Source organism: Bufo gargarizans, chromosome 11, assembly GCF_014858855.1.
Source record: "Bufo gargarizans isolate SCDJY-AF-19 chromosome 11, ASM1485885v1, whole genome shotgun sequence".
NCBI lineage: Eukaryota > Metazoa > Chordata > Amphibia > Anura > Bufonidae > Bufo > Bufo gargarizans.
This window is the reverse complement of record NC_058090.1, coordinates 52891478-52908369: the sequence shown is the minus strand read 5'-3', so window position 1 is coordinate 52908369 and position 16892 is coordinate 52891478. Positions and strand designations below refer to the sequence as shown.

Below are 16892 nucleotides of genomic sequence, written 5' to 3'. Positions count from 1 at the left end.
TGCTCAGCAAGAACCCTAGAGGCCTGCTGTTCAGATCCTGCTGCCAGAATGGCCCCTGTAAAACTCCCATACTGTACTAAAAAGCCAGGTCCACCTTCATAAACTTTTTTTCTGCTTAACGGAAAAATGAAGCAACTTAATACAAATATCCTTAAAGGGGTTGTCTCACTTCAGCAAATACAGTAGCAATTATTATGTAGAGAAAGTTACTACAAGGCACTTACTAATGTATTGTGATTGTCCATATTGCCTCCTTTGCTGGCTGGATTTATTTTTCCATCACAATATACACCACTTGTTTCCATGGTTCTGACCACCCTGCCATCCAGCAGCGGTGGCCGTGCTTACACACCATAGAAAAAAGCACCAGCCTATGTAACTTCCCGTGGTCCCAGCCACCAAATACGCCGGCGGTGTTTCCTACAGTGTGCAAGCACGACCACCACTGATGGATTTCAGTGTGGTCAGAACCATGGAAATGAGCAATGTATAATCTGATGGGGAAATGAATCCAGCCAGCAAAGGAGGTAATATGGACAATCACAATACATTAGTAAGTGCCTTGTATTAACTTTCTCTACATGATAAATGCCACTTGCTGACGTGACACAACCCCTGTAACAAAACTGATTCTGTACTATCTGGAAATGCAGCCCTTATACAGACCCATGTGTCTCCATAGTATTCAATTACAAACTCTGTAGTCTGATTGTACGGTTATAATCTCTCCCAGCTGGCAATATGCCGCCAAGACACACCCACCCTTGCCAGCCAATAGCTGCACGATTTTGCAGTAAAAATGCTTGGCCATTGGCTTTCCCGGGTGGGCGTGGCGGCCCAGGTGCTCCGTCAGGTTATACCCTAAACGTAAGTTAGCAAGAAGTAGAAGACAGATGGAATTGATTAAGGCTGTGATCTGGTTTTGTTTGTTTTCTGTTACCATGGAAACAAATAGGTCTGCATAAGTCAGTGATGGTTAACCTCCAGCACTCCAGCTGTGGTGAAACTACAACCCCCAGCATGCTCCATTCATTTTTGTGGAGTTCTGAGAACAGCCAAGCAAGTGTGCATCTTGGGAGTTGTAGTTTTACCACAGCTGGAGTGCCGGAGGTTAGCCATCACAGGCATAGGTTCTTCAAGGCTTTCAGTCTTCATGTTAGACCAGGAGGCAACCTCCAGCACTCCAGCTGTTGTGAAACTACAACTCCCAGCAAGCATACTTGCTCTACTCTTCTCAGAACTCTCATAGAAATGAATGGATCATGATGGGAATTGTAGTTTCACAACAGCTGGAGGGTTGGAGGTTGCTGACCCCTGTGTTAGATGCAAAAGCACATTTAAAAAAATTGTCAAAATCCAATAGCAAATTGTAACATGGTTAGGCTACTTTCACACCTGCGTTCAGGTGTCCGCTCGTGAGCTCCGTTTGAAGGGGCTCACAAGCGGCCCTGAACGCAGCCGTCTGGCCCTAATGCATTCTCAGTGGAGGCGGATCCACTGAGAATGCATCCGTCTGCCAGCGCTCAGCCTCCGCTCCGCTCAGTGAGCGGACACCTGAACGCTGCAAGCAGCGTTCGGGTGTCCGCCTGGCCATGCGGAGGCGAGCGGATCCGTTCCGACTTACAATGTAAGTCAATGGGGACAGATCCGCTTGAAGAGGACACCATATGGCTCAATCTTCAAGCGGATCCGTCCTCCATTGACTTTCAATGTAAAGTCTGAACGGATCCGCTCAGGTACTTTCACACTTAGAAAAATTTTCTAAGTTATAATGCAGACGGATCCGTTCTAAACGGACCACCGTCTGCATTAATATGAGCGGATCCGTTCAGAACGCAGGTGTGAAAGTAGCCTAATTCAATTGTAGATTTAACAATACTGGTAAATGTGTGTGGGGGGGGGAGCCCCCACACCTTCTGCTGATCACGTTTCTACTGCCTGGCCCTGTCAATCAAAGTGCAGAGAGAGCAGGAGTTGCAGAGAGAGCTGAGACTCTAGGTGTAATGGTAACGCCCCCGTTGCTCCTAGAGGCTCATTTGCATATAATAAAACATAATGTTTCTCAGCAATGAGGGCACATATGAACATGGGACCAACACAGAGGTTTTCAGCTGCCAAGTGCACATGTAACAGGTCAGTCAGTGTCATAGGGACAGATCTGCTGCTTTAAAGTCACAAGTGTTGGAAAATCCCCCAAAAGTCTCACATTTTTGCACATGTCGCCGGCGCAAAAAAATGGGAAAGTCGTTGTGCCACTGCTTTTTCAGGAGGTTTTATAGTCAGTCATTGATCACATTGATAGACCATCAACATGTATCATGGGATAGCCCCTTACATTTACACATAGCAATGGTTTTAAAACCACTACCAAGTCAATTCATTACAACAGTTTTCTGAAGGATGACCTGTGCAATCAGCACATAAGCTACTTTTGTCAAACCTACCTTAGCAAAGATTAGAGAGAGGTTATAATTTACTGTGTATCACAGTAAATTCACACTTTACTAAAATAGCTGAGAAACTAAGGGATCAAAATAATGATTACTATCTACAATGTACATTCATACAAACTCCTATTATTTGTAAAGGGAGTTCGCACTGCAAATGGCAAGTCAACATAAACACTGGGAAAGAGTGACACCTAGTGGCTAAAACGTGATAGAACTACAGTAATGCAAATCTATTATCAGGTAATAATGCCTTCAGATTATCAATGACTCCATTATGTATAGAGGCCTTCATAAGGTACTGTCCCAGACACACATCAGGACTGTGGGGGTATTAACCCCTTCAGGACCCTGCCATTTTTCACCTTAAGGACCAGGCCATTTTTAGCAAATCTGACATGTGTCACTTTATATAATGATAACTTAAAAATGCTTTTACCTATCCAGGCCATTCTGAGATTGTTTTCTCATCACATATTGTACTTCATGACAGTTGTACATTTGAGTCCAAATATTTCATTATTTATAAAAAAAAATACCAAATTGACAACCAAAAAAAATTGAAATTTCAATTTTATTTACTTTTAAGGGCCCTTTCACACTTGCGTTGTCCGGATCCGTCGTGTACTCCATTTGCCGGAATTACACGCCGGATCCGTAACACCGCAAGTGTACTGAAAGTATTTGAAGACTGATCTGTCTTCAAAATGCGTTCAGTGTTACTATGGCAGCCAGGACGCTATTAAAGTCCTGTTTGCCATAGTAGTAGTGGGGAGCGGGGGAGCGGTATACTTACAGTCCGTGCGGCTCCCGGGGCGCTCCAGAATGACGTCAGAGCGCCCCATGCGGTCATCCATGCGATCACGTCATCCATGTGCGTGGGGCGCCCTGATGTCACTCTGGAGCGCCCCGGGAGCCGCACGGACGGTAAGTATACTGCTCCCCCACTCCCCACTACACTTTACCATGGCTGCCAGGACTTTAGCGTCCTGGCAGCCATGGTAACCATTCAGAAAAAGCTAAACGTCGGATCCGGCAATGCGCCGAAACGACGTTTAGCTTAAGGCCGGATCCAGATTAATGCCTTTCAATGGGCATTCATTCCGGATCCGGCCTTGCGGCAAGTCTTCAGGATTTTTGGCCGGAGCAAAAAGCGCAGCATGCTGCGGTATTTTCTCCGGCCAAAAAACGTTCCGGTCCGGAACTGAAGACATCCTGATGCATCCTTAACGGATTTCTCTCCATTCAGAATGCATTGGGATAATCCTGATCAGGATTCTTCCGGCATAGAGCCCCAACGACGGAACGCTATGCCGGAAGAAAAGAACGCAAGTGTGAAAGAGCCCTAAAATAGATAGCAATAACTCCAAAAATAGTAATTACTTTACATTTACCATGTCTACTTCAAGTTTGGATCATTTTGAAAATTACATTTTATTTTTTGGGGACGTTAGAAGGCTTAGAATTTTTAAGAAAATTTTCAAAAAACCCTAATTTTTCAGGACCAGTTCAGTTGTGAAGTCACTTTCTAGGGCTTACATATTAGAAACCACCCATAAATCACCCCATTTTAGAAACGACACACCTCAAGGTATTTAAAACTGATTTTACAAACTTTGTTAACCCTTTAGGTGTCCCACGAGAATTAAAGGAAAATGGGAATGAAATTTCTAAATTTCACTTTTTTTTGCAGATTTTAAATTTTAATCTATTTTTTTCTGCAACACATTAAGTGTTAACAGCCAAACAAAACTCAAAATCTATTACCCTGAATCTGGAGTTTACACAAACACCCCATGTGTACTGAAAAACTGATGTATATGCGCACAGCAGGCTTCAGAGTGGAAGGAGCACCATATGGCTTTTGGAGAACGGATTTAGCTGGAATGGTAATTGGGAGCTATGTCGCATATGAAGACACCCAGAGGTGGCCCTAGAGTGGAAACCCCCAAAAAGTGACCACATTCCGGAAACTCCACCCCTCAAGAAATCTTTCAAGGTGTGTAGTAAGCACTTTGACCTCAAAGGTGTTTCCTAGAATTAGGAAACACTTGGCAGTGAAAATAAAAAAAAAGACATTTTTTTCACAAAAAAGTTGCTTTACACCAACATTTTTCACTTTCCCAAAGGGTAACAGGACAACATGCACCCCACATTTTGTTACCCATTCCCCCCGAATACGCCAACACCCCAAATGTGCTCAAAATATGATGTAAGGGCGCACAGTAGGACTAAATCAGAGGTATAAGGTGGTAAAATTACAGGGTACATCAAGGATGAAATTAATACTCCATGGATGTGTGGTAGATTCTGAAACACTCCTGCACGCACAGGCCAGGTTTTTCAGGGCAGGTTTCACAGTGGTAAATGACGTCTTTCCTTATCCCCCTTTTGGAACACACCCTGCATCTTTTTTGGGTCCTTCCCTTCCTTGCTGTCTGGGGGACTTCCATGACTCCCTGAAGTACTGGGACCCTCCCCGGCCTGGGTTTGAAAATTTAGGGCCTTGATAACCAGCTCTTGGAACTGAAGGAAAGTTCCTGTGTGGCCTGCAGATTGAAATGGCACGTACGCATTGTACATTGCCACCTGTACAATGTGTACGGCCAGCTTTTTGTACCATACTTTTGTTTTTCGTGTGGCACTATAGGGCTTCAGAACTTGATCTACAAAATCCACCCCTCCCGTGTGCTTATTGTAGTCCAGGATGCAAACTGGTTTGGGGACAGCGGCAGGGGAGCTGGTGTTAGTGTGAATGGTGGTCAGTAGAGTTGTTGCAATACCAAATTTTTGATTCGATTTCAATACCATAAAAAAGTATTGCGATACTCGATACCATGCGAAATAAATAAACCAAAAAAGCCACGTGCATTCCACATTTTAAAGAAAATGGTGAATCGTGCTATTTTAATAGTTTGAACTTTTCGGACGTGGCAATATGTATATTTATTTATTGTTTATATATTTTATATGTAAAATTGGGAAAGGGGGTGATTTATACTTAATATTTTTTTTATTTTTTTTTTACTGTTTATTTAATAACTATTTCCCCTCTTAGGCCTCTTTCACACGGGCGTCAGTTTTTTTGCCCGGATAAGAGCCGGGTGCGTTGCGGGAAAATGCGCGATTTTTTCTGCGCAAGTGCAAAACATTGTCATGCGTTGCACTCGCGTGAGAAAAATCGCGCATGTTTGGTACCCAAACCCGAACTTCTTCATAGAAGTTCGGGCTTGTGATTGATGTTCTGAAGATTGCATTATTTTCGGCACTTATTATGACGTCACTCCGGTCATCACATGGTACGTCACATGATCTTTTACCATGGTGATTCACCATGGTAAAAGACCATGTGATGACCGGAGTGACGTCATCGAAGGTCCTTAACGGATATTTAATGGAGCAGCTCACCCCAGAGGATACAGAAGGAGATGCCGGGCTTCGCGAGCAAGTGGACTAAGGTGAGTTAAATTTTTTTTTATTTTTTTTAACCCCTCTAGCGCTGGTTTACTATGCATTCTGTATTCAGAATGCTATTATTTTCCCTTATAACCATGTTATAAGGGAAAATAATAATGATCGGGTCTCCATCCCGATCGTCTCCTAGCAACCGTGCGTGCAAATCGCACGGCATCCGTACTTGCTTGCGGATGCCATCCGATTTTCACACACCCCATTCACTTCTATGGGGCCTGCGTCACGTCAAAATCAGACAATATAGAGCATGCTGCGATTTCAACTGAACGCACAAGTGATGCGTTAAAAACATCGCTCAATGTGCACAGCCCCATAGAAATGAATGGGTCAGGATTTAGTGCGGGTGCCATACGTTCGCCGCACGGATCGCACCCGCACGGAAAACTCGCCCGTGTGAAAGGGGCCTTAGGGGCTAGAACCTGGGATTTTGTCATCCCTTGTCCTATTCACCCTAATAGATCTCTATCAGGGTGAATAGGATCTTACACTCTCCCTGCTGCTCTGTGCACACAGCAGCAGGGATGTTACCATGGCAGCCAGGGCTTCAGTAGCTGTCACAGACAATTTATGTTTGACCGTGACACTGTTGCGTGCAGACTGGTTGCCGGGGGAAACGTGTAGTTTTCTGTTTGCACGTACACTTTCCTTTATTTGGTGTTTTGGTTGTCACGGGGTTAAGTTAGGTTTGGCTTGTTTGTCAGCTTGGTGTGGAGCTCTGCTCCTGGGCTGAATGATGCTGCCTTTGAGACTTTTATGCGACACATAGAGGCTTCAATCTTGAGCTGCTCAACCATCTTCCTGGCCTGTCCAACACTGAGTGTGCTATTCACAGGGGTATCTCCTTTCATGATTGCCTGCCGTAGCCAAGATGGAATGCGGCTCCAGGCTGGGAAACCCACAATCTTGTCTTCGCTTAAACCCCTCCGGGAAAGCACGCCCCTTTCGGAGCCAAGAAACCACCAGAAAACCTCCATACACCAACCACACCAATACAACATACACCAGGTGGGGGAGGAAAACAGAGACACACCGGAGGGGACACACAGCCAGGGCAAGGAAACAATATAATACATGAGGGTGACTCACACAGACACAAAGACATTCAGCCCAGGAGCAGAGCTCCACACCAAGCTGACAAACAAGCCAAACCTAACAGAGAAAGCACCAAATAAAGGAAAGAGTACGTGCAAACAGAAAACTACACGTTGCCCCCGGCAACCAGTCTGCACGCAACAGTGTCACGGTCAAACATAAATTGGCCGTGACAGTAGCGTCCTGGCTGCCATGGCAACCGATCTGAGCCCCAGGATTACACTGGCAGGGCTCCGATCAGAAGTTGCCACTGCACCACCAATGAGAGGAGGGGAGGGGACCCTGTGGCCACTGCCGGGGGGTTTGAGGGGGGGTGCGCTGCGCCACCAATGAGTCTAATACTGGGGGAGGGTGGCGCACTGCACCACCAATGATAATTAACCTTTAATACAGGAGGCGGGTACTGTCACCAAATCAGCGGCAGTTAACCCCTCAGGTGCCGCACCTAAGGGGTTAACTGCTGCTGATCGCAGCTCCTTGTCAGAGGCAGGGTGCCAGCAATGTGATTCTGCTGCCGGTACCCGCCTCCTGTATTAAAATTTAAAGACAACCTTTCGTGGGTTCGAATACTTAGTTAAGTTAGCAGGCTACATAGAGCGGCGCCCAGGAATCTCCCTGCACCTATTATTCCTGGGCGCTGCTCTGTTCGCCCGCTGTGTTACAGTCTCCTGCTCCGTATGCAAATTACTACTATCGGAGCGATAGGGAGGAGACATCAGCTTCTCTCCTGCAGTAGCGCAGCCCAGTATCGAAAAAATGGAAATCCCGGTATCGTATCGATACTGAGACAAATGTATTGATTGAGTATCGAAATTTCGATACCCGCAACAACCCTAGTGGTCAGTACAAGGACGTCCCTCTTGTCCTTGTACTTAACCACCAGCATGTTCTCATTGTGGAGAGCCCTGCTTTCACCCATTCTCAATGGTTGCCCTACCAGGGATCTAGGGAGGCCTCTCTGATTTTTGCGCACTGTGCCGCAAGCCACAGTACTTCAAGCAGTTAGGGACCTGAATCGGGGTATGCTGGTATAATAGTTATCCAAATAGAGGTGGTAACCCTTATCCAGCAGTGGGTGCAGTAAGTCCCAAACAATCTTCCCACTAACTCCTAGGATGGGGGGGGCATTCTGGGGGTTCTATCCTGGAATCTTTCCCTTCATAAATGCAGGATTTGTAGGTGTACCCGGAGCTACTCTCACAAAGTTTGTATATTTTTATGCCATACCTTGCCCGTTTGCTAGGCAGGTACAGGCGGAATCTAATCCTCCCTTTGAACAGTAATAGGGACTCATCTACACAGACATTTTTCTCTGGGGTGTACACCTCAGCAAACTTGGTGCTGAAGTGGTCAATGACAGGCCTAACCTTGAACAGACGGTCAAATGTCAGGTCATTTTGGGGTGGGCACTGTGCATTGTCATTATAGTGTAGGAATTTATTAATTGACTCAAATCGCTTCCGGGTCAGGGTCTGACTGTAAATTGGAGTCTGGTAGAAAATGTCCGAACTCCAATATTGTCTGACGTTTGGCTTCTTTACTACTCCCATATGCAGCACGAGCCCCCAAAACGTCATCATCTCTGCTGCACTTACTGGGGTCTAACCTAGGGGTCTAGCGCATGCTGATGTAGGGTTCTGAGCAATGAATTGTTGGGCGTACAAATTGGTTTGAGCCACCATTAAATTTACAAAATCTTCAGAGAAGAAGATTTTGAGAAAATCTAGTTCAGTGAAGCCCGCACTGTCTATCTGTATTCCGGAGCTGACCACAAAATGCGGAATTTGGGGCTGATAATCGTCATAGGGTTTGGTCCATATGGGGTAACTCTGGGGGCTGCCTCCGCTGCTACCCTGGGGCACCTTCTAGAGGGTCCCTCATCAGAAGATGATGATGAGGGGGTAGAGGAAAGTGGCATCCTCGTCTCCCTCACTGGCAGACTCCGTATCGGGGGCTAGCATGGCGTATGCCTCTTTAGCTAAGTATACACTTTGGGATGGACGGGCCTTTTTTATTTTATTGGGGTGATGTGTGAAACGTGTAACCCTTTATTTTGTGTGGGGTGTGTATGTAGTGTTTTCACACGTGAAGGGGCTTGTAAATTAATTTGCAATATAGAGAAAAAGAGTACAGAAAAAAAAGTTTACAAAAAAATTTGCAGGATGCACGCACAAAGTTGTTGCCTGCGTGCAAAAATCTACACTTAGGGTCCATTCACACGTCCGTTGTTTCTTTCCTGATCTGTTCCGTTTTTTGCTGAACAGATCTGGACCCATTCATTTTCAATGGGTCCTGAAAAAAATCAGACATTGTGCTGTCCGTTTTTTTTCAGGACCCATTTAAAATGAATGGGTCCAGATCTGGTCCAGATCTGTTCAGCAAAAAACGGAACAGATCAGGAAAGAAACAACGGACGTGTGAATGGACCCTAACACTACCTTACTAAAATTGAATTCTATATATATGTATATGGAGATATATATATATATATATATATATATATATCTATATCTACACGGGGGGGGGGGGGGAATCAGCACAGTAAACTGAGCAGACTGGTCAGACAGGGATAGAGGGTGGTTTAGGGATCTCGAACAGCTGCAAATGAAAACAAAACCAGTGCAGCAATTCCAGATGTTATTCTTTTAGCAGGAAGAGCTCAAATCACAGGGGTGGTGCACCACAAGTCCCAGCAAGCCAACAGCAGCACAGAAAGGCACAAAACCTCTCAGCATGCAGTCACCAGCTAGAATGGCTGTCTGCAGAGAGGTTCAGCCCTTTTTTGTGCTGCTATAGCTCTGCCATTGGGTGGAGCGTTGTTCCGCAGCGCTGTTCCACAGCGCTGTCCCACTGGTGTCCCCTGCCTGACCTCGGAGAAGACCGATGCTGACCAGTTCAGCACCGGTCACCTCTCCATTTTTCCATTGACTTAGGCTACTTTCACACTTGCGTTCGGGGTTCCGTTTGAAGGCTCTCACAAGCGGCCCCGAACGCATCCGTCCAGCCCTAATGAATTCTGAGTGGATGCGGATCCGCTCAGAATGCCTTAGTTTGGCACCGTTTGGCCTCCGTTCCGCTCAGCAGGTGGACACCCGAGCGCAGATTGCAGCGTTCGGGTGTCCGCCTGGCCGTGCGGAGCCAAACGGATCCGTCCAGACTTACAATGCAAGTCAATGGGGACAGATCCGTTTGACGTTGACACAATATGGTGCAATTGCAAACGGATCCGTCCCCATTGACTTTCAATGTAAAGTCAGGAGTCCCTATTAATATACCATCGGATCGGAGTTTTCTCCAATCCGATGGTATATTTTAACTTGAAGCGTCCCCATCACCATGGGAACGCCTCTATGTTAGAATATACCATCGGATTTGAGTTAGATCGTGAAACTCAGATCCGATTTAGAATATACTGAGAACTGTGTAATAACTGCCCCCTGCTGCCTGGCAGCACCCGATCTCTTACAGGGGGCTATAATATGCACAATTAACATTATCATAGCCCCCTGTAAGAGATCAGGCAGCAGGGGCCAGACCCCCTCCCTCCCCAGTATTATATTCATTGGTGGCCAGTGCAGCCCCCCTCCCTCCCCAGTATTATATTCATTAGTGACCAGTGCGGCCCCCCTCCCTCCCCAGTATTATATTCATTAGTGACCAGTGCGGCCCCCCTCCCTCCACAGTATTATATTCATTGGTGGCCAGTGCGAACCCCCCTCCCTCCCTCCCCAGTATTCTATTCATTGGTGGCCAGTGCGGCCCCCCCTCCCCAGTATTCTATTCATTGGTGGCCAGTGCGGCCCCCCTCCCTCCCCAGTATTATATTCATTGGTGGCCAGTGCGGCCCCCCTCCCTCCCTAGTATTATATTTATTGGTGGCCAGTGCGGCCCCCCTCCCTCCCTAGTATTATATTTATTGGTGGCCAGTGCAGCCCCCCTCCCCAGTATTATATTTATTGGTGGCCAGTGCGGCCCCCCCTCCCCAGTATTATATTCATTGGTGGCCAGTGCGAACCCCCCTCCCTCCCCAGTATTCTATTCATTGGTGGCCAGTGCGGCCCCCCCTCCCCAGTATTATATTCATTGGTGGCCAGTACGGCCCCCCTCCCTCCCCAGTATTATATTCATTGGTGGCCAGTGCGGCCCCCCTCCCTCCCTAGTATTATATTTATTGGTGGCCAGTGCGGCCCCCCTCCCTCCCTAGTATTATATTTATTGGTGGCCAGTGCAGCCCCCCCTCCCCAGTATTATATTTATTGGTGGCCAGTGCGGCCCCCCCTCCCCAGTATTATATTCATTGGTGGCCAGTGCGGCCCCCCCCCCAGTATTATATTCATTGGTGGCCAGTGCGAACCCCCCTCCCTCCCCAGCATTATATTCATTGGTGGCCAGTGCGGCCCCCCTCCCCAGTATTCTATTCATTGGTGGCCAGTGCGGCCCCCATCCCTCCCCGATCGGAGCCCCAATGATTAAACTGGGACTCCGATCGGAACTCTCCCCTGCCACCAATGATGGGGGGGGGGGGGGGGGGGGGGGGGCCGCACTGGCCACCAATGAATATAATACTGGGGAGGGAGGGAGGGGGGCCGCACTGGCCACCAATGAATATAATACTGGGGAGGGAGGGGGGGCCGCACTGGCCACCAATGAATATAATACTGGGGAGGGAGGGGGGCCACACTGGCCACTAATGAATATAATACTGGGGAGGGAGGGAGGGGGGACGCACTGGCCACCAATGAATATAATACTGTGGAGGGAGGGAGGAGGGCCGCACTGGCCACCAATGAATATAATACTAGGGAGGGAGGGGGGCCGTACTGGCCACTAATAAATATAATACTGGGGAGGGAGGGGGGCCGCATTGGCCACCAATGAATTTAAAACTGGGGAGGGAGGGGGGTCTGGCCCCTGGTGCCTGGCAGCACATGATCCCTTACAGGGGGCTATGATACGCCCAATTAACCCCTCAGGTGTGGCACCTGAGGGGTTAATTGTGCGGATCACAGCCCCCTGTAAGAGATCGGGTGCTGCCAGGCAGCAGGGGGCAGACATGTACACAGTTCTTTTAGTATATTCTAACTTGAAGCGTCCCCATCACCATGGGAACGCCTCTGTGTTAGAATATACTGCCGGATCTGAGTTTTCACTAAATGAAAAATCAGATCTGAAAACAGTTATGCAGACGGATCCGTTCTGAACGGATACCATTGTTTGCATTATAGGAGCGGATCCGTCTGTGCAGACACCAGACAGATCCGCTCCGAACGCAAGTGTGAAAGTAGCCTTAGCCGTATGGGGCTTGTTTTGTTTTTTGCAGGACAATTTGTACTTTCTAATGTCACCATCTGATATTGCATGCAATGTAGTGGGAAGCTGGAAAAAAAAAAATTCCAAATGGGGTGAAATATAAAAAAAACATTATTCCGCAATTTTATGGGCTTTGTTTTTATGGCGTTCCCTGTACAGTAAAACTGACGAGTTAACTCCATACTCCGGGGCAGTACGATTACAGCTATACCACATCTGTATAGTTTTCCTTGTGTTTTAATGCTAAAAAACGATATAAACTTTGGAAAAAAATATTTTGATCCCCATAACTTTTTATAGTTACATCTATGGAGCTGTGTGAGGGCTAATTTTTGCAGGACCATTTGTAGTTTTTAATGATACTATTTTGGGGTGTGTAAGACTTTTTGATCACTTTATATTCAATTTTTTGGGGAAGGGGAAGGGCCAAAAAAAAAAAATAGTTGAATCTACCATTTAGACTTTTTTTTCTGTTACGCTATTCACTGTACAGGAATATTTTTAGATTGTAAGGCTCCATTCACACGTCCGCAAATGGGTCCGCAATTTTGCGGAATGGGTGCGGACCCATTCATTCTCTATGGGGACAGAATGGATGCGGACAGCACACAGTGTGCTGTCCGCATCTGCATTTGCGGAGAGCGGCCCCGATCTTCCGGTCCACAGCTCCGCAAAAGACAGAACATGTCCTATTCTTGTCCGCAGCTGCGGACAAGAATAGGCATTTCTATAGGGGGTGCCGGCCGGGTGTGTTGCGGGTCCGCAACACACCATAGACGTGTGAATGGAGCCCAATAGTACTGTACATGTTTTCAGATGCGGCGATGTCCATGTTTATTTTTTTTTACTGTTTATTTTGATTCTGGGGAAAGGGGGGGGGGGTTTATATTTCTAAAGACATTTTTATTACTTTTTTAAGTCACCCTAGGTGGCTATAAAAAGCAATAATTAAATTGATTCTGCAACAGACTGCAGTGAATGGTAAAGCGATGTAATGCTCTACTGCTATGCTCTTATGGAGCCCTGCCACCTGCAGAGCTTTACAGGAACTACAACTCTGAAAGCCCTGGTTGCTTCCATGAGGCTAGGGCTTTCAATTTCATCCTGATCGCAGCACGGGGGAGCTGTTACAGCCCTGGGAGGGTGTACTCCTAGGTTTTTCACCTCTCAGATGCTGAGGCCACATTTGACCACAACATCTGGGGGATTAAATGTCTGTGATCGACATTAACGCCGATTGCAGGCATTGTCTGCTGTGTGACACAATTCTGGATCATCATTTCTTATGACCCTACGCCATTCTTCTGTTATTCTTGTTGGGGGGGTCCCTGCACAGTCTGCTACTGTCAGCACTGATTGGACAATACATATCTAGCAAGAATAACAGAAGAATGGCAAAACACAGAGTAATAAGAAATGATGATCCCGAATTGTCATTTCACGTGGAATGAAATAATTAACAAAAACAGGCACCATAGTTAGAGGGGAGACACCTTAGGTCATGAGGAGGCGCTCTGCCAGCACTATAATTCATTGCTAGGCTCCATGTAATTTTATCTTACCTGTGCCGTGGTAGTGCGCTTGCGCTGAGACGCACACCCCCGAAAGACACGAGGGGTAAAGGTATTTTCACGAAGTAAGGATTTTTGTTAGAAAACCAGCACCAAAGTTTATGGGGGGGGGGCGCTCTGCCGCCACTATAGTTTGAAGGAAGGCCCCTTAGATCACGAAGAGGCGCTTTGCTGGCACCATAGTTCGTGGGGAGGCGCTCTGCCGGCACCAGTTTGTGGGAAGGCGCCCTAGGACATGAGGAGGCACTCTGCCGGCACCATAGTTTGAGGGGAGGACCCTTTGGTCATGAGGAGGCGCTCTGCCGGCACCATAGTTTGTAGGGGGGGGGGGGCCGTTAGGTCATGAGGAGGCGCTCTGTCAGCACTATAATTTATTGGTAGGCTCCTTAGGTCATGAGGAGGCACTCTGCCGGTACTGTAGCTTGAGGGGAGGCCCCTTAGGTCATGAGGAGGCACTCTAGCTCGAGGGGAGGCACCTTAGGTCATGAGGAGGCACTCTGCCGGTACTGTAGCTCGAGGGGAGGCCCCTTTAGTCATGAGGAGGCGCTCTGCCGGCACCATAGTTTGAGGGGAGGCCCCTTTGGTCATGAGGAAGCGCTCTGCCGGCACCAGTTTGAGGGGAGGCCCCTTTGGTCATGAGGAGGCACTCTGCCGGCACCATAGTTTGTGGGGAGGCACCCTAAGTCATGAGGAGGCACTCTGCCGGTACTGTAGCTCGAGGGGAGGCCCCTTAGGTCATGAGGAGGCACTCTGCCGGCACCATAGTTTGTGGGGAGGCCCCTTTGGTCATGAGGAGGCACTCTGCCGGCACCATAGTTTGTGGGGAGGCCCCTTTGGTCATGAGGAGGCGCTCTGCCGGCACCAGTTTGAGGGGAGGCCCCTTTAGTCATGAGGAGGCGCTCTGCCGGCACCATAGTTTGAGGGGAGGCCCCTTTGGTCATGAGGAGGCACTTTGCCGCCACCATAGTTTGTGGGGAGGCAGCTCGAGGGGAGGCACTCTGCCGGCACCATAGTTTGTGGGGAGGCCCCTTTGGTCATGAGGAGGCGCTCTGCCGGCACCAGTTTGAGGGGAGGCAGCTCGAGGGGAGGCACTCTGCCGGCACCATAGTTTGTGGGGAGGCCCCTTTGGTCATGAGGAGGCGCTCTGCCGGCACCAGTTTGAGGGGAGGCAGCTCGAGGGGAGGCACTCTGCCGGCACCATAGTTTGTGGGGAGGCCCCTTTGGTCACTGTTGTATCCACAGCGATGCCAGTGGATACAACAGTGACTGCTATGCCCCTTTGGTCATGAGGAGGCACTCTGCCGGCACCATAGTTTGTGGGGAGGCCCCTTTGGTCATGAGGAGGCACTCTGCCGGCACCATAGTTTGTGGGGAGGCCCCTTTGGTCATGAGGAGGCGCTCTGCCGGCACCAGTTTGAGGGGAGGCCCCTTTAGTCATGAGGAGGCGCTCTGCCGGCACCATAGTTTGAGGGGAGGCCCCTTTGGTCATGAGGAGGCACTTTGCCGCCACCATAGTTTGTGGGGAGGCAGCTCGAGGGGAGGCACTCTGCCGGCACCATAGTTTGTGGGGAGGCCCCTTTGGTCATGAGGAGGCGCTCTGCCGGCACCAGTTTGAGGGGAGGCAGCTCGAGGGGAGGCACTCTGCCGGCACCATAGTTTGTGGGGAGGCCCCTTTGGTCATGAGGAGGCGCTCTGCCGGCACCAGTTTGAGGGGAGGCAGCTCGAGGGGAGGCACTCTGCCGGCACCATAGTTTGTGGGGAGGCCCCTTTGGTCACTGTTGTATCCACAGCGATGCCAGTGGATACAACAGTGACTGCTATGCCCCTTTGGTCATGAGGAGGCACTCTGCCGGCACCATAGTTTGTGGGGAGGCCCCTTTGGTCATGAGGAGGCGCTCTGACGGCACCAGTTTGAGGGGAGGCAGCTCGAGGGGAGGCACTCTGCCGGCACCATAGTTTGTGGGGAGGCCCCCTTTGGTCATGAGGAGGCACTCTGCCGCCACCATAGTTTGTGGAGAGGCCCCTTTGGTCACGAGGAGGCACTCTGCCGGCACTATAAGTCATAAGGATCCCTATTTGAGTGAAAAGTTCTGACTGCACATTTGGAGGGAGATGCTGACACCCGTCGGCAGTGTACAATGACGTCACTGATCCCTGCAGGTACAGATGTCACCACGGCTTACATGACAACACGGTACATGTCTGAGGAGACACGCGCGCGCGCGCCGCCAGTCAGGAGAAACAAGCCCCGCCCCCATGTCCTCACCTCCTTCTCCGGCTCCGGGGGACGCCTCTGATCCCTACCAGCGTCCCTGTGCCCTCTATGGGCATAGTCCCTGTCCCCTCCTGAGCCGCGGCCCCTGTACGGTCTCCGACCACCTCTCCGCTGTTTACCACGGCCACGGTCCATCTCCTCAGTGAAGAAACTAGGTGCAAGTGAGCGACAGGACCTGCGATGATGTCATAATCATGTGACCAGACACGTGTGTGGAGGAGTCAGGCTCCAGGATGTGCGGATGCTACACGTGGTTTTCTCTTCGCGCTATGCTGCTGCTTCATAATGTGAACTGGGCTCTAATTATGTGATATTATTAGCGCGGTTTTACACGGCACTGCCTTGTGCATGCTACAGGTGGCGGACATGGCAGTCTTCATGCCTGTTCACACTGCTCTGCTAGACGGCCATTGTGGTCCAGCAACTTGCTGTTCTGTTGGACTAGAAGAACTGCATTATATGGACAAAAGTATTGGGACACGTACAGGAGCCTTTATAATGTCACATTCTAAGGCCATAGGTATTAACCCCTTCTACCCAGGGGCAGTTTTTGCAAAGCTGACATGTGTCACTTTATGTGGTAATAACTGGAACGCTTTTACTTATCCAAGCCGTTCAGAGATTGATATTCCCGTGACACATTGTACTTCATGACAGTCATAAATTTGAGTCAATATATTTAAATTTTAAAAATTTCAATTTCTCTGCTTTTAAAATAGAAAT

The 16892-nt window shown here is 48.6% G+C and overlaps 1 protein-coding gene across 1 annotated transcript in view; it reads right to left on the bottom strand.

The window, feature by feature from the left end:
• Positions 1 to 16346, bottom strand: part of AVEN (apoptosis and caspase activation inhibitor) — a 510520-nt gene extending 494174 nt beyond the window's left edge. Inside the window, exon 1 of the mRNA XM_044272420.1 lies at positions 16161 to 16346. Coding sequence (XP_044128355.1) covers positions 16161 to 16304 — 144 coding nt within the window. The 5' untranslated portion in view covers positions 16305 to 16346. The remainder of the gene's footprint in view (positions 1 to 16160) is intronic.
• Positions 16347 to 16892: the final 546 nt, after the last annotated feature.